Genomic DNA, 25,019 nt, shown 5'->3' with positions numbered 1-25,019 from the left:
GAGAAAAACGGCTAAAACATTTTTTTTTTAAAATTTATTGTTGAATAAAGCGGCCGAGCACATGGTTAAGAAGGAAGTCTTTTTTTTTTTTTTTGGCTTGAATGGTTTAGAAGGAAGTCCATATTAGGTAGAGATATATCTATATATGGTACAACCGTGGATCCACGTATACAACAAGGTAATTTTTTATTTTTTTTTTAATTTTTACTACAACTAATTTGGCAACAAAAGCTTTGGCTCAATAATAGCCACACCAGCTTTATCCACGCCATCGTTATCCTGATGAGCGTGAACAAAGTAAGAGAGAGAGAGAGAGAGAGAGTCCAAGACACTCATTATTTATATAATAAAGTTCAACACGTTGGAAAGCTCCCACAAAGCCCCTAAAGTGGGGAGAAAAAGGCACAACAAAACAAAATTTGATTGAACGACGTGCCATCTTCATATTGGAGTTGGGATTTTTTTTGGTCCAAAAGATATGCCAAAGGTAGGCCGCCTTGCCCTCTATTTATAGACCCCTTTTATGTTCCTCCTGTTTAGGATTAGGAACACATTTATGCTTCAGAATCTTTTTCTGGGTATTTCAATGATAAAGAGTTTTAATTAGGCAAAAATATTGGGCTTTTGGTTTCCCTCAGAAATTTAAAAAAAAGAAAAAAGATGTTGGAAGGCAAGGCTTTGATAGAGGACACCGACATGCCTGTTAAGATGCAGATGCAAGCCATGGCCTTTGCTTCTCAAGCTTTGGATATCTATGATGTTTTTGACTGCAGATCTCTAGCTGCCCATATCAAAAAGGTTCAATTTTTTTTTTCCCCTCTTCCTCTTTAACGTTTTAGCACAGAGTATTTTCCTATTATTTTGTGTTTTTATAGCTAAACTCTGTCTTGGTTTTTTAAAAAATTATATAGGAGTTTGACAAGAAATATGGTTGTGGTTGGCAATGTGTGGTGGGTTCAAATTTTGGGTGTTTCTTCACTCATTCTAAAGGAACTTTCATCTACTTTACGTTGGAGACTCTTAATTTTTTGATCTTTAAGGGGGCTTCGTATTCCTCTCCATGACTTGGAGACAGTGTTTGGTTGCAAAGAAAGTTGGGGAGAGAATAGGAACAAGCGTGTAAAAGTGCAGTATTTTTTTCCTGTCTTATCCTTTTCCTCTGTTTCTTCTCTCAACCGGTTGGTAGTTGAGTGGACAAAGTGGACAAAAATGGACAAGCAGATTACAGAGAGAATATAAAAATGGCCACGTGGGAGTTTCTTTTGTGAACAAGAGCTTTGTCAAGCTCTTCTATGGTCATTTTATAATCTCCTTGTGTTTGTAAATATTGTATTTATTTATGAAAATACTAATGAAATTTATCATCTTCACGATGTCTTCTCTATGAAATTACTTTTATCTTTAGCGGTATACCAGCTATGAATGCCTAATGGATGGGAAAAGGAAATGCAGTATATTGTTTGTGACATCAGATGGCAAAATTTTAAGTTAAAAGGCAAACCTGTGATAACCATGCAAAAGATACCATATCAATTAATAAAGCAACCAAAACAATGTAAGAACGGTTTTGAAGTTAAAAATAGAATCAATTCTGTAGAACGGATTCATTTGCCTCTTTTACTTGTATTTTAAAATGATTTGCATTGAACATGATAAGGCAGTAGTAAAAGGTATTCATAAAAATAAATAAAAAGAGGAAAAGTGAAGATATATCATGTTACAAGATAATTTCAGAAGTCATAAGATCAAGATTCTTAAATCTTAAATGCACCTTTTCTTTTAAACCCACTAAATATGGCTAAAATAGTTGTTCTCGTACAAGTTTGAGAAGTAAATTAGAGGAAAAAGACTAAAACATTGGTTTGAGAATTTGGTAAAATTTCCTACCCATGGAAACGCCTGCTCAAGGTCTGTCCCATTGAACACGTAACCATTTAACAAAAAACAAATCAGACAACCGGCGTCAAGAGTGGTTTTCCTAGAAAGAATGCTTCCAAGTTTTGGATGACAAGGTCTGCCATAGCTTTGCTAGTTTCCACAGTGTCACTCCCAACATGAGGTAAAAGTACTACGTTGTCCAGCTCAAACAGTTGTTCAGGAACCTCTGGTTCTTTCTCAAACACATCAAACCCAGCCCCACCTAGTCGGCCTTCCATTAGAGCAGAAACAAGCTCTGGCTCATCAACATGTAAACCTCTTCCAATGTTGATGAGAATCCCTTTGGGACCCAATGCATCGATGACTCCACGATTAACAATGTGGTGGGTTTGTTCTGTCAGAGCGCATGATATAACAAGGATTTCAGAATTTGCTGCCAAGTCGATGATGTTGGTGTAGTACTTGTAATTTGTGTGAGGTTTGTGTGTTCTGGAGTAATAGCTTATTGGGCAGCCAAATGCTTGAGCTCTCTTTGCAATGGCCGTACCAATTCTACCCAACCCAACAATACCAACTGATTTTCGACTCAACTGGAAAGAGTTTACAAAAAACAGAAACTAGCATAAATAACTCAAACATATTAAAGGAGAAAAACAGAGTTTTGGATATGAAAAACAAAACCTTTGAAGTCAATCCAAAATCGCCACTCTTCCACGACCCACTTCTCACAAACCCATCGCAGACGCAAATCTTTCTCAATACAGCCAACATCAATCCGATTGCAATGTCGGCGACATCGTCGGTCAGCACGTCGGGGGTGTTGGTAACCCTTATCCCCTTTTCCTCGCATTTTCTCAAATCGATCTTATCCAGCCCCACACTGTAGCTCGCCACGATCTCCAACTTGGGCAGCGAATCGATAAGCTCGGCGTCGGCTCCGATTTTGGTGTTTCCCACCACTGCTCGGATTGAATTCGCATTGTGTTTGAAGAAATCGTGGGTTGAAGGATAGTGCCAGAGCTTGAAGAGCTTGAAGCGCTTCTGGAGCTCTTCTTCAAGGTAAGCGAACATCGAGCACGTCATCAGCAGACCTATGTTGTCCATGTCTGAAGTGAACACCCAAAGCAACACCTAGAAGAAAGAAGATTAGGGATAAGCTTGCAGAACAGACTTCTTTGAGGATTCTTTTGAAATAGTCCTCTGCTCCATTCCTCTTTTTTTTTTTTCTTTTTTTTTTTTTAAATATTAATTTTGTGCATATAATTTTCATGTTTAAATACTTTCTATATCCATCATTAGAATCTTTAGAAGTTGAAAATCAATTCGAAATTAGACAAGTATAATTTCAAACTTTCTTTTTCCACTTTTTTCGTTTTTTTCCCAGCGATGTTGATGCTTTTGTTAGAACAGTCTGCCAAAGGGGAAAAAAAAAAAAAAGATTGTATTTTAGAATAAACAGGACCTCCCCATATTCATGAAAAATGGGAAATCAGAAAGATACTAAACAAACACTATAATCATTTGAAGAACATTTCTTTGATGGGTTGGAATTGGATGAGATATACATGAATCTCCAGCACAATCCAAAGCCATTATTGAATTTGAGGTGCCAGGAAACAGGTTCAGGATTTAAATACAGATAGACAATTAACAAAGCAGTTTCATACAGATTCAGATACTTTGCAAAGTTCTGAAAACAATGATCTTATTAAATAAATATAAGATGAAGCGTCCACTCATATCTTATATTTGACAGCAAACAACTACTACTAGACCACAGGAGTCAATAATGGCTTCTTCAGAAAGTGAGCCTCCAGGTTATTGATCACCAGATCAGCCATGGCTTTGCGAGTTTCAACAGTGCCACTTCCTACGTGAGGCAAGAGGACTACATTTTCTAGACCAAAGAGCTCCTCAGGTACTTCTGGTTCGTTTTCATAAACATCAAGGCCTGCCCCACCCAATCGGCCTTCCACCAGCGCCGACACCAGCTCAGGTTCATCGACATGAGGGCCCCTTCCTATGTTGATGAGTACACCCTTTGGACCCAAAGCATTCATGACTTCTCGATTGACAATGTGGCGCGTCTCTTGGGTTAGCGGGCATGCAACCACCAGGATGTCACAGTTGGAGGCCAGCTCCACAACGCTTGGATAGTATTTGTATTTCAAATCTGGTTTTTCTGATCTCGAGTAGTAACTGATTGGGCAACTAAATGCTTCAGCTCTCTTAGCAACTCCTTTGCCAATCCTCCCCATTCCTATGATGCCTACAGTTTTACCAGTGAACTGAAAGAAAAATAAATAAATAAATAAGAAAATATACAAGGGGAGAAGAAAACGACTGTTGAAGACTTCACCTGAGCAAGCAAATATATATATATATATGAAATCATCATGCATCATATGATTCATATCTCCATATGGCTGTTAACCATGTTATTTTCCTTTCCTGATGTATATCACACAGATAAGGCAAATAAATTATCCAATCCATTTAACTATCCTTTTGTTCTGGGCTGAATCAATCTGTTTTAACTAGTTGCTAGCATATGCATAACCTATGCATGCATATATATATATATATATATACACACACACATATATATAACATGTATCACACTTATCCCATAATAGTCTTTCAAGTCAAAAAAAATATCTTCCTTCCTTTGCTAGAGCGAAACTTAATTGGAGAATGAAAAAATAATCTCATTGGAAGATAGCTGGTCTATTGCTGATCAAGAGAAATGAAACTCAGGTTACCTGCCTCTTTATCGGAAAAAGGAAGCCTCAATGTCATTAAACAAGGAAAGGACAGAGAGAAAAGTCAAAAAATAAAGTAACTACAAGACAATAGCAGCCCAGCCAGACTTATGGATGTCACACGGTCCTAAAACACAAAGGATGGTGATGGATTTTCAGCTATGAGATGAAAAACTGCTCTTATATTGCTACTCAATGACAATTCTAGCCGCTCCATAACACTAGTTATCACAAAAATAATGCACCCTCATAGATTTCTCTTCCTGACCATGGATACTTTCAAGTAACAAAATAAAAACTTAACCCTGGCTACCTCCAACATTTAAGAAGCGTGCCATGAGAAACCATCCTTGTGAGACATCAGTAATTCTATCAAAAGGTGTTTCTACAGAAATTTATCCAAAAGGTCCAAGGAATTCCTTCATGCATCTTAGCTTGTGCTTGAATTCCATAATAGGCATCACATTAGCAGCTAACAGAAAGGCATAATTAACTCGTTGCAAATTGCTTGGGTAGAATTACTGAATGAGAAAAAGGACCAACGCCAAATTTCAACCATAAATACGAGTGGAGCAACAGCCATTGTACAATAATGCTTACAATAGAAAGATCACAAAGGAGCAGCGAAAATAGTTAAAAGGATCCTGAAAGTAAATTTTTCCTAACAGATGAGACGGAAAACAATCAACAAGGCCCACAATTATCGAATCAGAGGTTGCAAATTTATCTGTTTGGAAAATATTTACTCACAAATAAGAGTTCCAGTTCATGTTCAACAGGCTATTTTTCTTCCCAAACAAATACTTTGACTTAAATTATTAATAATGGGAATTTAAAATCAACACCAACAACATAATCACAAATTTGCTACACAAATATTTTCTTTTATTCCTCCGGTTAGTATAGTCCAGATCAATCCTCGGTCTGGGTATTCCCCAAACCTATCGAACAGTTACTAAACAGGGCAATAAGATTGCACAACAAAATCCATGACTATAGAAATTTAAAGAACAAATACATATAAAAGAAGTAAGAAGAAGAGGAAGAAAATATGGATTTTTTTTTTCACAACTAATATTCTTATTATGGACAACTAATTCATGAAAATCTAATAAGCTAAGCAAAATAAAACAAATTAACGAAAAAATAAAAATAAAAAGAATAAAAAAAGACACCAAACACAGACCTTGGTAGTCAACTTGTAGTCGCCCTTCTTCCACTTGCCACTTCTGACATACCGATCACTCTCACACAACCTCCTAAGCACCGCCAGAATCAACCCAATCGCGAGGTCCGCCACATCATCGGTCAACACGTCCGGTGTATTGGTTACCCGAATCCCCTTTTCCCTACACTTATTCAAATCAACCTTATCAATTCCCACACTGAAACTGGCCACAATTTCCAAGTTGGGCAAGCTTTCAATAAGCTCGGCGTCGGCTCCGGCGGAGGCGTTGCCGACGATGGCCCGGATGGAATTGGAATGTTCCTTCAGGAAGTGGGTTTTGTGCGGGGAATTCCAGAGCTTCAAGAGGTTGAAGCGCTTCTCGAGCTCCTGTTCGAGGTACTTGTTCATTTGGATGGGCATTAGGACGCTAATGGATTCCATTTCTGATCGAAACTTAAAAAAAATGGATCGGGAATTATTGGGTTTTGGATCCTGAGGGGCTTCTTGGTGGTGGTGGTGGTGGTAGTGGTGGTTGTGGTAGTGGTGATTGTGCCACTCACCCCAACGTGCTTGCAACGCTAAAAGCGTTGGTGGGAGTAGTGGTAGAATGCGGTTTTTGTGGCTTCGCCGGCTTGGTTTGCAGGAGCCAAGTCTGTATGTATAAGACTTAGCGGCGAGCGATGTGAACCAATGAAATATAAACATTTATAAGGTAGACTGCAGACGACGACGTCTGGTTGATTCCGATTCATTTCAATGAGGCCAACAGAGCAAGTACGAAATCCCTCCCCAATATATTGGGGAAATAAATACATTGGAAGAATATGTTCCATTAAATTTCTACATCAAAAAGAGAAAAAAGAACAAAATATATATATATATATATATATGTTCCAATTAAAATATTACATACCTACTCGTGCATGAGCTGGAAATGATTCCACGTATATTTGCCTACAGTAATTCCTGTTAGTTTTGTTTTTGAAAATTACCATTTAAATTTTTAATTTTTAAATTTGTGGCAACTTGGTTTAATAACCAATTTTACCAAACAAATTGGGGATGTCTTTGTTCAAGAATTTGTTTTTACAATAGATTGAAAACAACATAATCTATGAAAAAATATTATAAGTGTTGATCATGAAGAAGCTGTTACCAATTTATTTAACTAAATTGAGAATTAAACTAATTTTTAACAAATTTAAAAATTAAAAGTGTAAATTACTATTTTTAAAAATTAAAATATAAATTTTAAAATTTTAAAATTAAATATATCAAAATAAAATTAATTCTATTTCTTTTTAACATAAAAATAATAGAAATTCTATTTATTGGATCTATCTATTTAAAAAAAAAAAAAACCTTTCTTACAGTAAATGGACAGACAACCTTACAAAAAAAAAAAAACAAAAGAAGAAAACCCTTCTTTAGTGGTGTTGTGCAAGTAGTTTATTAAAATGAGGTGGCAATTAAAAAAAAAAAAAAGTTGTCTAACAAATTCTCTACCTGTGGAAAGTTTGTTATACAATGTAAATCATAAATTCAATCTTTTCTTATCAATTCACAACTTCTTTTCTCTTCTTTTTTTTCATATTTTCTCTCTCAAAATACTAAATTATTTCATTTGAAATTCTAAACATAGTCCATTATGAAGAAATTTAAATAAAATTGTCTATTAATAGATTATATACTATTCAAGTTTTCATATGTTATAAATCCTTACCACATAAGCTCCCATAGACAAAACGATTCTAAGAAAAATTTCTTCAAAAGTTAACAGTTTGAATAATAATATTCTACTGAACTATGCAGTTGAGCAACAACACATTTTTTTATATGTGGCGAGGCGTGTTGTTGCCATATTTTATACTCGACTACATAGCCAGGTAGGGCAAAAACTTATGCACATATATACATATATATATATACATGACCATTGTACATATGATGTGGTCTCACCAATAACTCACAAGCACACGTCTAATAAAAGTCTTTTTTTAAGATGAATATGCTTTATTATATTTCTATGTGAGGTTGTGTGTAATTATAGGTTATTTTGTTTATGTAGCACATAATTAATAGAAGCGGTACAGAGGATGTGGTGGTGCCACAGTTTCCAAGATTTCCCCAAGAGAGGATGTGGTGCTACAGTTTCATTCAAGATTTTCTCCCCAAGTAGATTCATCCATTTCTACTAACTTTTGCTGTAGCGTCTCTTTAATCTTTATCACCATTATCTTGGTCACTTTTGGATTCTAGATTATAGGATAATATTAAAAAGAAGAAATCCAATATTCCTTAAGCAAACTCTTTTACTTCTACTACATATTAGTTTATTTGAGTAAATTGAATATCAAATAAAATACAATGGAATGAGCAAAATTTTGTAGAGCATGATTTATAATTTTATACTGTGAGACAAAGTATTTTTATAAATCTTAATAGAGTTTTTATAAGTCTCAAAAGATACAATTAGTGGCAAATTCACTATTTTCTTTTATAAAAATTTAAAATTTCAAACCCTCAATTTCAATATTAAAAAAAAAATAATAAGAAGAAGAAGAGTTAATAAAGGCAAACTCTTTCTAATTTGAATGTCATAGGATGCTGAGTCTTATCTAGTGCTTTAACGGATCCATTTTAAAACCAATCTTTGCCAATCTAAATCCAAACAGTTTTGGAATATTTAGATCAACCCTATAACCAACAAGTAGACTAATTTGCTTGTGATGGGGAGCGTATTAAAAGAAAGTTATCATTTTTTTAATAAATAAATACTATATATATAAGTATTCTGTTATAATATTTTGATTTTATAAAATTAAATACAGTATAAAAAAGTCAAGTTGTTGAAATGATAATGATTGATTTGTCTTGTTTGATTTTAATTATATTTTAATTTTATAAAATAAAAATATCTGATTTTATAAAATTAAAATATTTCAATTGGATTAGAGCTTAATAAATGTATATATATTGTCGAGGATTGGAAGACTAGATATTTTATGCGAATAAAATGTGTTTTTATGATTGAGTTATGTTTTTATGATTGAGTTATCCCTAAGAACGTATATAAATATATTCGTAATACTAAAAAAAGTTGTCTTTTTATGTTTTTTCAATTTTTTTTATTTATTGGGATATTGAAATTGCTAAGAGATTATGCCTACAACTGTGATGATAAAATACTGCTAATGTGTTTATAGGGTGATAAATCTCATAGTAAAAGCCAAAATAATATTGAATGGAAGTAAACTCAATTGATTATTTTCTCACAAGGATAAAATTACTTTTTATCTGTTTTTTGCAGTTTTATACCCAAAAATGTAGTATTGGATTTATACACATATAGAAACTAATTAGCGGCTTTTGATATGGGCATATAGGCAAGTGGGACAATAAGAGCAATTATGAAAACAAAATATACATGAATTTTTTATTTTTGGCTGAAATGTACATGAAGTTGTTGTTGAAAGTAAAATCAGATTCAAGTGACAATAGAATCTATCTCTTGTTTTATATTTGAAACTTTGCATGATCAACCGTAATCAGAACCGTCCACTTAATTTAGAGAGACAGAGATGCAGAAGCTGGTTAGACATGGAGAAAAAATAAAAATAAAAATAGCCCGGAGTTTTAGCTGTTCCTTTGACCTCCAAATAAAAACCTCAACCATCGAAATTAAGGAAAAAAAAAATCCCCCCCAAAAAAAAACCAAATACAATCTGACATTTGTTCTTAATCAAAATCTTAAAAACATTTCTCACATTATGCACCCCACGTTCCCAGCCCAACTCATCTCAAATTAACAAAAACCAACCCAAAAACCCCATCACACATATTTTGTCAAACTTAACCCTTTGAAAAAAAAAACCCACCACCAACACACATAATTTGTCAAACTTAACCATTTGAAAAAAAAAAACCACCACCAACAATCATTTTGGAGCTTTGGGCTAGCTTCTCCCTCCTCCTCCTTCCTTCTCATTTTTTTTTTTTTTTTTCAATCTCTCTCTGTTTTCTTACAAACCAAGCAAAATAGATTTCTCTTCCATTTCGTCTTCCCCTGTTAATTTCAACAGGTTGAAAGACTCCCGTGCTGTGTTCTCAGTTATATGTGCAATCAGAGTTTTCTTAAGAAAGCTGAAAATGGTGAGAGCCCTTGAACAGGAGCAGGAAAACTACAGGTCTAGGTTGTTCCATTTCAAGGGTATGTATGAGAATGCAAGTAGGCATACCAAGAGTTTAAGCATTGAGAGTGCTAGCGCTTTAACATGTTCCGAGGATGATGCTATGTCAACCAGAAGTCAAGGTTCTGATAAACAACACATTGGCTCTGGTTTCCATCGCAACGACAAGGGTCCTAAATCCCGCTTGAAACAAGAAGAAATTGCCGCAAAAGAAGCCAGAGACAAGCTCAATGCAGGCCAGTGCCTTTCATACCTTTTTGTTGTTTTAGCTGCACATAAACAAAGTTCGATATATATTTCTACTTTCTGCATTTTCATTTTTTTTTTTTTTCCTTTTGTTACCAAACGTTTTATAACAGGATTCTTTCCTTTTTGAATTATCTATTTTTGTTAATAGAAGATCCTTACCTTATTGAGAAGCCATTTTGTTGGCTCATTTTTATTTTTAGAAAAAAAAGAAGATTTTTAGGTGTCCATAGAAATCTTAATATTGGTATAGTTTTGTTACTTGAATTGAAAATAGTTTGGTATCTTAATTTTGACGTAAATTAAGGTATTCTGGTTCTGCTGGATTCAGAAATGGAACAGATGAAAGAGAGGTTTGCTAAATTGCTATTGGGTGAGGATATGTCTGGAGGAGGAAAGGGTGTTTCTTCAGCTTTGGCATTGTCAAACGCCATAACAAACCTTGCCGGTAAAGTCCATAAGATCTCTCCCATTCTCTTTCATGCCCGGATAAAATATATATTCAGGATCGATTTCAAGTGAGAGAATAATATCTTTTTCATTGTTCCTCATGAAATCCAGCTTCTGTTTTTGGTGAACAATGGCGCCTAGAACCCATGTCCGCAGAAAGGAAAGCAAGGTGGAGAAAAGAAATTGATTTGCTCTTATCTGTTACGGATCACATAGTTGAATTTGTTGCTTCAAACCAGAAATCAAAAGATGGAACAAATATGGAGGTACACAACTCTCTTCACTTTTTATTTTTCTCAATATCTAACATGTTCCTTCACTCAATTCATACAGATTTTTGACGAGAATTCATCTTCTTTGATTTGATAGATTATGGTAACAAGGCAAAGAACTGATCTTCACATGAACATTCCCGCCCTCCGCAAGCTTGATGCCATGCTAATTGTAATAACATGATGAACCCTTTTTTTTTTAATTGCATATTTATCTTTCTAGCCTTGCAATTTGAAAATAGATATGTTCATTATGCTTTGTGGTTTAAAGTGGAGATTTCCCTAACAAAGCTTATAACAAGCAGGATTGTCTAGACAACTTCAAAGATCAAAATGAGTTCTATTATGTATCCAGAGATGATCCTGATGCAGACAAAGGGAAGACAAAGAGGAAAGATGATAAATGGTGGTTACCGACTCCAAAAGTTCCTCCAAATGGTCTATCTGAAAATTCAAGAAAGTTTCTTCAGTATCAGAAAGATTGTGTCAACCAAGTGCTTAAGGCAGCCATGGCCATAAATGCTCAAACTCTATCAGAAATGGAAATCCCTGAAAACTACATCGAATCCCTCCCCAAGGTAAAGAGTTTTGGAACAAAGTTTGTTGCAATGTTATATTTTTGTTCATTGGTTATCTTCTTTCATTTTCTAATCTCTCATTCCCTAAGCAACTCTTTTCCATATACTTGCAGAATGGGAGGGCAAGTTTGGGGGACTCAGTCTATAGGAGCATTACAGTCGAATACTTTGATCCTGACCAATTCCTCTCAACCATGGACTTATCATCAGAGCATAAAATTCTAGATCTCAAGAACAGGATTGAGGCTTCCATCGTGATTTGGAAGCGAAAGATGAACCAAAAAGATGGGAAATCAGCTTGGGGTTCAGCTGTCAGTTTGGAGAAGAGAGAACTCTTTGAAGAGAGAGCAGAGACTATCTTACTCATCCTCAAGCAGAGGTTCCCTGGAATTCCTCAGTCTTCACTAGACATCAGCAAAATCCAATACAACCGAGTAAGAAAATATGTTTTGTCTCTACAGTTATAGTCACTTTGCTGTGGCATTGATCAGTAAAAGACTCTAAAGATGTCAACTAGTTCATGGTGTGTAGCTTGAAGTAACTTTGCTATCTCACCTACTATACTTAACATGAATAGTCACACAAGTTTTAGTTATATTCGTTTCGCATGTAATTTATAATTCAGTATATACCTTGGAAAAGTTAACACCTCCTACTCTTCACAAATTCTTCAATGGTTTTTCTCTTTGGCTTTTACAGGATGTGGGGCATGCTGTTCTGGAGAGCTATTCAAGAATATTGGAGAGCTTAGCGTTCACTGTCACATCCCGCATTGAAGATGTACTTTATGCTGATTATGTGACTCAAAATCCATCACAAGCAGTATGTAAGAGGAGTGGTTTAAGAGACTCATCAGAAGCAACAACGCCAACAGATGGGTTCCAAAGCCCTGTAGAAGACATGGACAAGTCACACACAGCAGAGACGCCTACCGGTTCAATGACACTATTCGATTTCATGGGGTGGGGTCTAGAACAAGGAGATGGCGAGACGAAGATAGATGCAGGGTCAGATGAACCATCAAAAGATGGTGAGATAAAGCATCCTCATATGCACAAAATTGCCAACATAGTTACCAACAAGAAGGCTTCCTATCTTGAGAATTTGGGTGGTATGAGAAGTCCAACGTCACGCCATTGACAATCAGTTTAGGGAGAGAAAACTAATGGAAGATAAAAACTAATAAAAAGGAGGAACTAAAATCAGGGAGACAGAGAGAGAGAGAGAGAGAGAGAGAGAGAGAATGATAGGGAAGAAAAACAAAGAGTGAGAAAGCCTAGCCCTTGTAAATTTCTACAAACCCATATGGGTCATCCTTCATGTTGTGATTATTCTATTTCCATCCTATTCCTTTTGTAAATAGGGAAAATGCAGGCAAAAACCGATTGGGTTTGAAGCATTTTGCTGTATGATTTCTTCTTCAGTAATGAAGATGGCCACGTAGCCTAACTAAAATTATGATTTTTTCAGTTGGATATAGTTTGGTTTCCTTGTATTCCAAGAACGTTCAAACCGTATGTACTTCACAGTTTTGATTTGGGGTAAGCAAAAGTGCTTTCAAACAAACTCTTAAATCCAAAATGATATTAGAATGAAACATTCATCAATAGAACATAAAAGGAATGCCCCAAATTTCACTTGAAAGACATATCTTTGATAGTCAAATAAGGGGTCTTAAGCGTGTTTTAGACTTACTTACACATTCTAAATAAATCATAAGGCAGATACAGTAAATACAACGAAATACTTGGAAGAAGATGAAAAAAGACAGTAAAATTAGATCTTGCCACGTGGCCCTGGCTTTGGTGGAAGTTGTGGACCTTTCTTGATTGGTAGAATGTCACCTGAGGCCGTGGCACTAAGGTAAGCAAGGGCGGAAGCACCTCCCAATATCGAGAACTTGAGCAGTAAACCTCTCTTGGTGAAAGGAGCAGCAAATGTCTCAAAGAATTTGCTCTGCAATTTTTGTGCAAATTAAGGTTATACAACTTAACAATCATCAGCCAAAGCTCTCAATAGGTATCACAAGTTCATATCAAATCCGAGCACCCTATTGGCATTTTGCAGCCATTATTAGCTACGTCAGAGGATTTGGTCCAATGGATGACCTAAAGACAAATCCAGCTAGCTAAATTAGTCATATCCTGACTTAGTTCTACCCATGTTGGCTTTTAGTAAACTAGCTCCATTTTTTAGGCAGGAGTTGGCTTAAAAGACAAGTTGGAGAATCTTGGTCCATCATGACCAGGGCAGATTTTGATGTGAAATGATCAAATAGGATATGATGAAATCTTTTTAAGATTAAATCATGCTTCAGCCTCTTCAAAACTACATAACGTTAATACGATTTCAGACTTAACTTAAGAACATCGACATAAGATATTTTTGTTAAATTTTTAAACTTTTACTTAAACAAGAATTGTCCTTAACTGAATTAATATATAATTATAATATTTTAATTTGAAGTCAAATTTAGTGGTCAGAATATGTTGTTGACTAAATGTCTTATATTAATCTTGGGAAATGAATCTTCTTCAAAATCCCCTGTTTTTCAAAACCTATAAGAACTAAAATTGGAAGGTTTTGTTTTTCAACCTGAGTTTTAAAACAACAGTAACTCAGTGAGCCAGTCACAAACCTGAAGAGGGTTGTATGGTGAAGGAGCATCTGATCCATACAAGTCCCACTGCCCAGTGGTGTTGCCCAGATCCTCCAGATCAAAGTATACACTTTTGTCTCCATATTTTGCCACCACAGCACGACTCCTATATTTCCAAGCATATGAAAATTACCAAAACATTTTACAACAAGCTTCTTAAAAAATGTTGTTTCCAAAGTCAGAAAACTGTTTTTGCAATTAAATGGCCAAACTAAGGCATAATATATATATATATATATATATATATATATATTTCACCTGAACTTCTTGGTTTTGAGACTCTGGCTAGTGGGTTTGATGGAAAGCTTAGTTCCAGTGAGAGAGCTTCCACCAAGGCCCTTGATGGTGGCTGGTTGCACAGCGGCTAAGGTTGCTAGAGATGCCATGGCCAATAGAGTACCGCAACTGACAAACTAATTCCGTTTGAGGTGGAAGTAGGGAGGGAGGGGATCTTTCGGGGTTTTGATACTCTTCGTGGATCTTAGCTTGACACGTGGCAAAATGATTTTTATTTTAGAGGATATGAGAATTCATCTGGAAGCTGCCATGTGGATGGGAGCCGGATAAGCCTATCCTTGTTGATATTCAGGCAATTTAAAAGCATAGTATTTGTTTAATATTATTCAAGGTCCTGCTCTCAACCCTTCTCCTAAAGGCTTTTAATTGCCAACGAAAAATCCTTATTTTGATTTGCAAAAGTTTTAGGGGGGGGTGGGGGGAGGAAAAAAAAGGCAGCATATGTTTTGGTCAAAATATCAAAGTAAATAGATGTAAAAGCACTTTTTTTTTTTTTTTTCCCCTAAGGTAGAAAATAGCCTTTTCGGCAACGAAAAAAAATAAAAATAAATAACAAATAAATAAAAAGAAATAAAACGAAAGTAGAAAATAGCCTACGGACTTGTCTAAAGATATGTGATTTGAAAAATCCAAATCAAATTTGGAAAATGTAACATCATGATTTACCATTGTCTCCAAAAGTTAATTATGTCATTAAAAGTAGTATTTTGATTTAATGTAATTATTGGATTGTTTCCGCAGTAGCCAGAGTTCAATTTGGGCACAATCCTTGATTAAGCCACCAATGTTATCAAAATATTCAACTAAAGTTTCAACTTCAGCGGGGTTGGTTGCTGGGTCAAATCAATATCATTGCCCTAACTAATATTTACTTCAAATTTAATTCACATTCAGTTTTAATTGGAAGCCAGTAACACATTATGGTCAAATTTTGCTTTCATGAGCATCCCAAGAACTTATAATTAGCAGATGAAAATCCAACCATTAGCTCCTCATAATATTATATTATTGATAGGCGAAAGGATCATATACAATTTACTTGTTCCTGAACCTACAATCTTTCCTAATCTCTCCCTCTTCTCCAACCAACACTTTGGAGCTTGATAGCCTCAGAAACCCAGATGTGAACAAATCGAAAAACCTCATCATGTCCCTCCCAAACATGACCACATAAGGGCGTGTCCTTGGATCTCTAGCAACCTCAGAATCAATCTTAAGCAGTCCCCTTCCATCTTGTATGTCTAAGAAGTAGCGGTTGTCAAACACAAAGACAGTGGCATCGTTTTGAGCGAATGTTATATCAGATAAATAAGGATTGCTACAGACAGTTTTCAGCAACAAAGAGAACACAGGTGACAATGTGGGATCAGTTCTTGGCTGAAGCCTATCGATGATGTTCCTGCAGTGTGTTCTCCCTAGAGTATGAGCTCCTACAACCCAAATATCAAATATATCAAATACCCTGCCCATCCATATTTATAGGAAATCTAAAGGGATTTATGGCTGATAATTTGCAGGTTTGTATAATATATATATATATATATTTATATACACACCAATGAGTGCAACTCCTTCTTCCAGACTAATATTGTTTTCGCCAAAAATCCGGATGAACTCGTCAATGGATATGTCAGAAGCTGGAAGCTGTTTGTCAGCTCTCTGTTTACTTGCAGAGACAGAGTCTCTTCTCCCAGTCAAAACCTGTATGTATGGTCCTCCTGACTGCATATCACATAGCAGCTAGTAACGCCACACCATGATCATGTTTTTGTTAACATTTCAGTTTGTTCCTTATTACGGATTGGTTTGATTAATCCAGTATTTGTTGAATTTTCATTTTTTTTCTTAATTGGATAACACAATTTTAGCAATCTGACATGAATTAATATAAATATATATACCAGATAGATAGCCTCCCTAGCAGCCAGCTGAATTATATCAGCACAAGAAACAGTTTGAGGACAGTGTTGCTCAAGGGATGTCTTTATCATATCGATGATCCCCATCTTTCTTATTCCAAAGTTCTTATCAGACTTTAACTCCATTGGTAAGCTGTTTGGTTCCCCCAGAAGAATCGAAGCATCACAACCCTGCAAAAAACAAAAAATTAAAGAACAAAGAAAATGATAACTAAGGAGAAGATATCTGAATTAGAAGAAATAAGATATTAGTATTTAGTAGTAGTACATCAACTTGGCAATCATGGAAAGCTAGTCTGAGAAGAGCAGCAGCAGTGGAAGGATCAGTGAGCACACTGGTTTTCACTTCCTCCTTCACAATCATCTCTGCAGCACCACAACTATTCCTGTAAAATTGGTGTTCAAGTAGTCCACTTGCACAAGAGCAACCAAAGACCCACACAAACGAAACCATTGCCAAAAATTCTTTGATCAAACCCATTTCTTCTAGTTTAATTTCTTAAAATTTCTCTTCTCTACTTAAAACTGGATGACCACTTTATTTATAGATGTAGCTAGAGAGCTTCATGTTGAGGAAACCAATTATAAGTTGAATATTTAGCCATGCATATATATATATTAGATTAACGTGTGGTTGCCCAGGGAAATTGTAATATAATAATTACAATATATTTTCTTTGTTTGACATAAAAGATATAACAGAAAAAAGTTGAATGAATTTTTAATGTTTTAAATTTGACTCATATTTATGTGAATATATACACAGATCACCGCTAGCTAGCTATAAATTAGAGAAGTTGGGGCGTAGAGAGAAATATGACACAAAATTCCTTAATTTAAGCAATTTAGAAAACTATTAAAATTGCAAGGTTTTACAAGGGCTGTGAGACCAGAAAACATGGAACAGTGAAAAACGAAGATACTGACGCGTAACATATATGCATGAATTTTTATTTTTATTTTATGTGAATGAGAGTGATATATGCTTGAATTTAATTATATTGACTTTATGGATTTTTAAGTGATCCTTCCACCGACTAGTACTTTCTATAACACCGTGAAGCAATCTGGCAAACGCGTAGGCTGTAGCACATATATGACAGATCAAAAAGCAAACTGTTAAAAGAGAGCCCAAGCAAACAATGAAGCCTAAAAATTGCACTTTCATAAACTCAATTCTTTATCACTTTCCACCTCAAATTTTTTACATTAATTATTGTTATCGGTTATTTTTCACTTTTGATTTGATTGATGACTAAGATCTAAAAATCGAACCAAAAAGAGTTAATTAATATACAAGTCATATGCATGGTATTTTACCCAAAAAAAAAAAAATATATATATATATATATATACACTCTGGTTTATATAACAACTAAACTAAACTTTAACTGCAATCTTAATAATATTTTTCTTTTGCATTTTAAATATATTAGACAATCTCTCAATTGTAATAAATATATCTTTTAAACAATAATATTAAAATTATTAAAATGTTTATCATATTTATTTACCAATTAATATAGTAGATAATATGTTACTGTTTAATAAGTTTATTTTTTTAATTTATCAATCCAATTAAAGATTTATTTTTATATATTTAAATTATATAAATATATCAATTAATAATATTTTAACTTAAATTATTTAATAAATAAATTGATAAATATTTTAATTTCATAACATAACTTATTTTAAAATACATGTTATCTTTGTTATGTCAAATTTAAAAATGTTTATGACGAAAGAAAAATAATTATTTTATACAATGCAATTATTTATAAAAATTGGAGCGAAATAATTTCAGTTATAATGTCTAATAAGCCCTTTTTTTGTTATATATATATATATATATATATATAAAAGAAAAAAAAAAATAGGGGGAGAGAGAGAATGGATAAGAAGGCCATGCCCCCCAGTAATACAAAGCAAATCCAAAGAGCATAAAAGGCGACACAACATCTCCATCTTCCTTATCTCCCTGACGGTCTTTGGACCGAAAACCCAAACCAGAAAGAAATGTCACTCACAGCCTTATTCCTCCAACTGCCTCCATTACACTCCCTCAAGCTCTCCTCCTCCACCCCAACAACCTCTTTCCTCCATGGCTCGACCCCTCTCTCCCAACTCTCCAAACCCAATTCCTGTGTCATCCATCCAGTCTCAAAGCCCCCATCTTTCCTCCCAACAATCAGGGCTATGAGGTCATTGCAGGGCAAAGTCGTTTGCGCCACCAACGATAAGACCGTGGCGGTGGAGGTGACGCGTTTGGCCCCTCACCCAAAGTACAAGAGGCGTGTTAGGAAGAAGAAGAAGTACCAGGCTCATGACCCTGATAACCAATTCAAGGTTGGGGACATTGTTCAGCTCGAGGAAAGCAAACCCATTAGCAAGACCAAGACTTTTCTCGCCATCCCTGTTCCCAAAAGGAATTCCAACTCCAAGAATGCCGTGGCCGAAGAAGCTGATGGAACCCAGCAGCTTGGCATTCCTTTGGAGTCTCAGCAGCAGTTGCAAGCTTAGAGTGAGGTTTATTATCCTGTTTCTTTTTGTGGACTGAATTGGCCTTTATTCTTGGAAGAAATTAAAGTATATTAATCTTTTTAAATTCAGTGTATTTTGATGTGCATGAATTGGTATAAGATCTGATAATTGTCTCTCAGTTGAGCTTTATTCTTTTATCTTTTAGCTTAGAATTACTTTGTTGTTGATTTTGGGCTTGGGCAGTGCGTTAGGTCGAATTGTCAGGATATGCCTTTTCAATTGTTCGTTTGGTAATTGGGTTTCGGTCAATTAGCAAATTATTGGAGGTATTGATGAATTCTTGTAAGTTGGAGATTCATTTGGCAATCAGTGTATTCTGTAAAGTTTGGGATTCTTTATCTACTTCCTCATTGTGGAATTTGGTCTGATTCTTTGGGCAAACAAGTTTGGAAATAATCTAAAACCAGGGGAAGAGGAATTGTTCTATGGTAATAATGCTCAAATTTCTCCTTATACCTCCAAGAAGAATTGCCAATAGATTTTTTTCCATAAAAGACCAAGAGGTTGAACATGGCTTTTAGAATGTAGAACTTTTTTTACACTATAGAGAAGCCATGAATCAATGTACTAATTTGCTAATTTGCTGGCCCTTTTTGTTTGCTCACATGACCATTATAACAAAGGTTTCCCGTCTTTCATGTCTTTGTTGTGATGACAGTCTTAGACGAGTCTGATGACGTTTGGTGTCAAGAAACTCAAAAGTCATCTATGGTTAAGACGGTTAAATTATGGTTGTTATCTTTTCATAATGTAAGATCAAACAAAGCTGAAGGCCTAAATTATTTCTTTGGAAAGTGACATCCCAGATGCTTAGGGAGGAGAGTGCTGTTTGCTTATTGCCCCCTAGAATCAACCCAAAATCTTTGAACCATGATGATAGATTTTGTGTTTAGCCCAGAGCTTTGTGTTCTGATGTAAATCAAATACTTTCGGTTATAATTCTGTCTCCTTATCGGAACCATCACAGGCAATAAATTAATGACATGTAAATTTAGACACAAAGAAATCTCAATTTTGTATATCTATATAAATTTTAGATAAAAACAGTCTCCACAATGCTAACTACAAATGGGTCTGCAGCTTCCAAAAAATGAATGCCATTAAACCCACACAAAATTAGCTCAATTGCTTAAAACCATTAACAAACTCATTAAAAAATATGGAAGACAAAAAAATAAATCCTATGCGTTATACAGTTATCTAGGACCTACCTAACTAATAATGGATTGTTTAGCTCAACCATCCTCACACTGCAAGCTCGTCTTTATATTTTTAAGAATACAAGATATAAGAGTATTAGCAGAATCCACAGACTCCATAGTTAGTTTTGCTGTGGGGGATGTATTTGTTAGGATTTGAAATGCTACTGTAAGCAAAGATCCTCCTTCTGCAGTTTTCTCTTCTCGCCTAGAAGTGATAACTAGAGGCCTTGAATCTAAACCATCTGGAAGAATTGAGAACCCAGACGGTAATATAGCAAGGTTGCTTGAATCGCATCCAGTCATCACAGTCTGCATGCCTGTAATGTCCACTTGAGCATAGACCACGGTGGACTCATAAGCATTTGTGCAGCAATCTTGGAGTATCCACATACTGTTCTCATTTGATTTTGTCGTCTGAAAAAACAAAAAGCCAATATATTTTAGGTCACGTTTTAAGTATGAAATGAGATATATATAGGTTTTCTTTGAATGTCCTGAGAGACAGAATCGAAGGAAGGAAAGTAAACCCACTTGGATGGTAACTGCATTGCCACGATCCTGCCCTTTTGACAAGTTAGCCATGGATTGAACTTGATTTCCATTCGACATAATGTCCCACTAATAAAAAGGAAACCAAAATTGTCAAAACAATTACTCTAAGCAATTTTTTGAGAAGACTGGAATTGAAGTGCAAATGGAGCAAGTAACAAACCTCATTCCGGCGGCTTTCATCTCTTAAGAAATCGAATAGTACATGAGGAGAGATGGGCAACCATACTGAAGAAACTGCACACAGTATCAATCCAAGAGGTTCTCCAGGGTCGTTCAAATTTTTCCTGGAGGCAATTCTTATGTCTTCCCCTGTTTTACCAGAGACTTTGGTCCATATATTATAGCTTGATGCGCCGATTGCTCGACAAAAACTTGATGTCATTCTTTGTGCCAGCTTCAATATGCTTTTCCTCCCAGCCAAGGTGGCCACTCCTAATGTTCAATAAGAGTTATGCATTTGAGATATAATTCCTTGCGTAGTTCTCAACGTTACAAGAAAATCTTGGTTAGTTCCAGGCATACCAGTCGAGTCCTTCATAGGAACATTGGTTGCCATGAAGAAGACGAGCCGTTCGCATTGGAGTTGCAGCGTTGCCATCCAATGCCTTGCGCCAAATGCCATGCCACTGCTGACAATAGTTCGGTACATTGTGTGGACCGTGCTTTTCTGGCATTCCAAGTGCTCAACCCAAGTCACCTGTAAAACCAAAACTAGATCGTTATAAACCTTATTTGTCTCCACTGAAAGTACATGCATGACTCCCTTTAGTTTTCACCTTTGTGTTTCCGTATTCATTTTCGAGTTGTTTTCAACTCCCTGACCAAATCAACCATTAAAAGTAATATTCATATGGGTACCTCAAATGAAGAACTCTTACTGAAAAAATCACATTTGGAAGGTATACATTTGAAAACTACATTTCAGAATGGGATTTGATGCATTATTCAAGGAATGGAGAAAATAAAAGACAATGCCTTGTGATTTCAATCAGACTCATCGTACTAATGAATTTTGTTTAGCTCTAACATGGTCCTTCGGCGGGTTTCAAACAGAAAATTATGCAATTAGCTTATAAATTATTTAGATACCTTGCAGTGTCCATTTGATTTGTCCTCAATAATGCAGCCAGAGGGACGTTTTCTGCATTTCACCAAGGATGCATCAATATTGTCTTCTACTTTGTCGATTGAAACATCAACAATGGCCCACTGTTCAGCACTCAGTTGCTTGCAATGTCGGACGAAATAAACCTCTCTAGTGGGCACCATGGGTGTGAGCATTTGAAGCTCTGAGAACATCTGCAGCCCCAAAACTCACTTCAGTTTTCTTCTAAAACAAACGCAAATATATGTGTAGGTGTGGGTTTTCTGTTTTTGATTTATCTTCCATTTTGAAAAATGTTTTAAAAAATGAACTGTAAAATAGCTTCCATATTCTGTTTGTCTTCTTTAGAACAGAAAGTTGGTGGGAATTTCCTAGTATTAATGCCAATGCAGACAAAATGGTAAAGGTTTTGACCATTAACGTAGAAAAAGTCGATCCTTTGCTAATAGTTAAAGAATCAGCGAAAAACAAAATTTGGAGCTTTCCCACAAGAGAGAAATGAATTTTCTTTAGTTCCTGAAAATCATTATCAAATATATTTTTAGTCTCTAAGTTCCATCTGATCACGCTCACAACTCACCAATTGTACAGAGCCATTTCTGTTATCCCCTTCACCGTTGGAAATAACATCGACTGTGGCAGCCTTTGAGATCATGCATGGGAACATTTCCTTCCATTGATTCTACATAAGTCAAAAAAAAAAAAAAAAAAAAGATTACAGATTTTGTAAAAAGGGTTTGGTTCATAATCATTAATCTTTTTTGAGGGACTTATTTCATTTTCATATGACATTGTATTGTTGGTCTTTACCACATCCATGAAACTCTGAACCAGTCGAGGGAGATCCATGAAGACGGCACCGATCTCTCTGGAGGCTTCAATGGATCTCTTTGGCCTTCCACCGCCGCTGCTCGGAGTTTCAACAGAGAACTCTTTTGTATACTCGTCGTAGTTGAGTATTTCACGACCGGTTTCAACACTTCGAACCCAAAGTGGTTCTCCAGCTGTGGCCATCGTTTTAAGCTCTTCCGTTGCTTGGTTAACAATCTCCATGATTCTGGATTTCTCAAGCCCGAAAATTCCAGTGTAAAAGTCTAAAGAGCTTCTGTTCTCTTGGTCATTTCCAGCAGAGCAGGAAGGAGACGTTGTCCCTGATGGGTATTTTCTTATAGCTGCTCGGAGTTTTTCAACCTGCATTCTCAATGAAGTTGATAATTATAAGAATATGAACTTGTATAATTCCAAAAATAGTTTATGGGAAAATATGTAAAAGGATGTTTTTACAAACCTCGGCTTTGAGTCTGGCATTTTCAATTCGTAGCTGTTGCTCCTCTGTTGTCATGTTGGCGTCTCTGCTAGTTGTGGCAGTACCACAATTTGGACAACATGATTTATTGATTTGCTCTCTCATTGCCTTATTATCATCCCGGAGTTTTTCCATTTCGGTTTTCAGCAGAGAATTTTCATGTCTTTCTTGTATAGCCTGTGTAAAAAAAAAAAAGGCAAATACCATATATATTCTTCAAGAAATTTTAATAAAGTGAGAAATGAACAAATGGGTTGAGAAAAAAAATAATCAGAGATGAAGCTTGCCTTGATTTGGGTTCGACGATTTTGGAACCAAAACTTGACCTGCCTAGGAGCCAAGCCAAGTTGCTTGCTAAGTTGCTGTCTTTGCTTTTCATCTGGATGGGGTGATTCCTTGAATAGCCTGGAAATGATTCATTCATATTAACATATTCTGTGTACAATTAGGAAAAGGCCAAAATTTCATGGTCACCAATTGAAAATGCTGGCAAGTTTGGATTAATATATTGATCAATAAAATCTTTTTGATCTTTTGATCAAGCCACTCATGCACATAAAAACAAAACAAAAACGAGTAAAGAAAACAAAAGTGATTGGAAAAAAATTTACTAGGTTTACTTTAACTTTTTGAAAATCTTTAGTAAGCATGTCACTAACTCTCTAATTTAAATAAAATATCTCTCTTTTGTCATGAAAAAATTAGTACATCGTACAATATGAAATAAAGTTATTACTTTAAAGCTGCCATTTTTAGGCTGCAAAATTCTAAAAGGAGTTATTAGCCGACCAATCAGCATTCCTGTCACGGAAGAAAAAAATGCATTGAATTGAAAGCAATCCGACCCGCCCCATTTTAGCCCAAGCCCCACCCATATTGCAATACAACAAAAAAGCATGCGTGTCCTTCGGCCTAATATCAATGCATTGCATATACAAACGTTACCCCCCATTGAAAAAATTGAAAAAGTTAGATGCCTATGAAACAAAGCTTTTTTAAGTTTCAAAGAATGAAAAAAGTGTTAAAAAAAAAGAAAAAGAAAGAAAAGAGAATCATCATAGAAAATCACTCTTACTAACTCTCTCTCTCTCTCTCTCTCTCTCTCTTTCCATGCAATACAAAAATTATAATATATTATCATAGAAAAGGAAAAAAAAAAAAAAAACAAACAAAAAAGGAGTAGATTTAGTAAGTAAAATTACGCTTCCATTTCTCGGATTTGCTCAGCAGTGTGCCTGTGATACTTTTTCCTTTTCTTCTTCTTATTCTTGTCATCTCCATCTCCATCATCATGATCTCCTTCTGGATCAAATTCATCATCTGATCTTGATCTCACAGGTCCAGAGTTCTCACTGCTTATCTCAACAGTGTCTTCTCTCCGACCTCCACCGCTGCCTTCGTCGCCTTCTTCAACCTCTACGTTGGCAGCAGGGGTGTCTGCCGCAGCCGCCCGGGCATCACGGAAAATTCCAGCCTTAATTTTTTTTCCAAAAATCGAACGAGAAAATAAATAAACTGTTAATAATCAAAGCAAAGAAAGCAAGTAAAAATGAAAACAAAAGAAAAGAAAAGGAAAAGGGGGTTAGTATAATAAGCATACAAGGCTGAGGGAGAGAGCTGGAGAAGCAAAGTAGTCTTTGGTATGAGAAGTGGGTGGATTATTCGACATGTCCACGCCCATGGCAAGCATATCATATGGTGTTTTGTTTTTTTGGTGTGACGAATGGGTTTATTTTATGGCACAAGATGGTATGCTACCTATTCACAAAAATTAAGAAAAAGAGAGAGAGAGAGAGAGAGATAAATGGGGTCTGCTTGATTTAAGGATATAAAACAAAATGAACTCAAAAAGACTTTCTTTCTTTTTTATTTGTATATATATTATTTTTTT

At 35.5% G+C, this 25,019-nt stretch overlaps 7 protein-coding genes across 7 annotated transcripts; 3 read left to right on the top strand and 4 right to left on the bottom strand.

Annotated features, from left to right (window-relative positions):
* The first annotated feature begins 503 nt into the window (after positions 1–503).
* On the top strand, positions 504–1,373 carry LOC107405172 (dynein light chain 1, cytoplasmic). The gene is made up of 2 exons (XM_016012186.4): positions 504–798; positions 912–1,373. Exons 1-2 carry the CDS (start codon positions 661–663, stop codon positions 1,062–1,064), a joined length of 291 nt encoding a protein of 96 aa, XP_015867672.2. The 5' UTR covers positions 504–660; the 3' UTR covers positions 1,065–1,373.
* Positions 1,374–1,653: 280 nt separating this feature from the next.
* LOC107405161 (uncharacterized) lies at positions 1,654–6,604 on the bottom strand. The gene is made up of 5 exons (XM_060814507.1): positions 5,827–6,604; positions 3,649–4,166; positions 3,380–3,389; positions 2,560–3,009; positions 1,654–2,468 (listed from the first exon to the last, which is right to left on the bottom strand). Exons 1-5 carry the CDS (start codon positions 6,511–6,513, stop codon positions 1,950–1,952), a joined length of 2,184 nt encoding a protein of 727 aa, XP_060670490.1. The 5' UTR covers positions 6,514–6,604; the 3' UTR covers positions 1,654–1,949.
* Positions 6,605–9,591: 2,987 nt separating this feature from the next.
* LOC107405182 (rop guanine nucleotide exchange factor 12) lies at positions 9,592–13,288 on the top strand. Its single transcript, XM_016012198.4, has 7 exons — positions 9,592–10,234; positions 10,576–10,692; positions 10,806–10,960; positions 11,064–11,138; positions 11,272–11,544; positions 11,658–11,978; positions 12,244–13,288. Exons 1-7 carry the CDS (start codon positions 9,958–9,960, stop codon positions 12,682–12,684), a joined length of 1,659 nt encoding a protein of 552 aa, XP_015867684.3. The 5' UTR covers positions 9,592–9,957; the 3' UTR covers positions 12,685–13,288.
* LOC107404842 (photosystem I reaction center subunit VI-2, chloroplastic) lies at positions 13,100–14,646 on the bottom strand. The gene is made up of 3 exons (XM_016011844.4): positions 14,462–14,646; positions 14,183–14,309; positions 13,100–13,500 (listed from the first exon to the last, which is right to left on the bottom strand). The coding sequence occupies exons 1-3, from the start codon at positions 14,587–14,589 to the stop codon at positions 13,321–13,323; spliced, it is 435 nt and encodes a 144-aa protein (XP_015867330.3). The 5' UTR covers positions 14,590–14,646; the 3' UTR covers positions 13,100–13,320.
* An 838-nt stretch (positions 14,647–15,484) lies between these two features.
* On the bottom strand, positions 15,485–17,388 carry LOC107404629 (peroxidase 29). Its single transcript, XM_016011607.4, has 4 exons — positions 16,688–17,388; positions 16,402–16,590; positions 16,057–16,222; positions 15,485–15,930 (listed from the first exon to the last, which is right to left on the bottom strand). Exons 1-4 carry the CDS (start codon positions 16,898–16,900, stop codon positions 15,536–15,538), a joined length of 963 nt encoding a protein of 320 aa, XP_015867093.3. The 5' UTR covers positions 16,901–17,388; the 3' UTR covers positions 15,485–15,535.
* A 917-nt stretch (positions 17,389–18,305) lies between these two features.
* On the top strand, positions 18,306–19,081 carry LOC107405196 (small ribosomal subunit protein uS17c). Its single transcript, XM_016012216.4, has one exon. It carries the CDS (start codon positions 18,439–18,441, stop codon positions 18,940–18,942), a length of 504 nt encoding a protein of 167 aa, XP_015867702.2. The 5' UTR covers positions 18,306–18,438; the 3' UTR covers positions 18,943–19,081.
* Positions 19,082–19,953: 872 nt separating this feature from the next.
* LOC107405188 (homeobox-leucine zipper protein GLABRA 2) lies at positions 19,954–24,959 on the bottom strand. Its single transcript, XM_016012207.4, has 11 exons — positions 24,729–24,959; positions 24,331–24,602; positions 23,416–23,533; positions 23,111–23,305; positions 22,633–23,013; positions 22,403–22,504; positions 21,807–22,016; positions 21,240–21,414; positions 20,878–21,149; positions 20,697–20,783; positions 19,954–20,579 (listed from the first exon to the last, which is right to left on the bottom strand). Exons 1-11 carry the CDS (start codon positions 24,816–24,818, stop codon positions 20,199–20,201), a joined length of 2,283 nt encoding a protein of 760 aa, XP_015867693.3. The 5' UTR covers positions 24,819–24,959; the 3' UTR covers positions 19,954–20,198.
* Between the last annotated feature and the right edge of the window lie 60 nt (positions 24,960–25,019).

The sequence above is a fragment of the Ziziphus jujuba genome, chromosome 1 (assembly GCF_031755915.1).
Source record: "Ziziphus jujuba cultivar Dongzao chromosome 1, ASM3175591v1".
NCBI lineage: Eukaryota > Viridiplantae > Streptophyta > Magnoliopsida > Rosales > Rhamnaceae > Ziziphus > Ziziphus jujuba.
The sequence above is the reverse complement of the archived record's forward strand: the minus strand, read 5'-3'. Positions and strand labels throughout refer to the sequence as shown.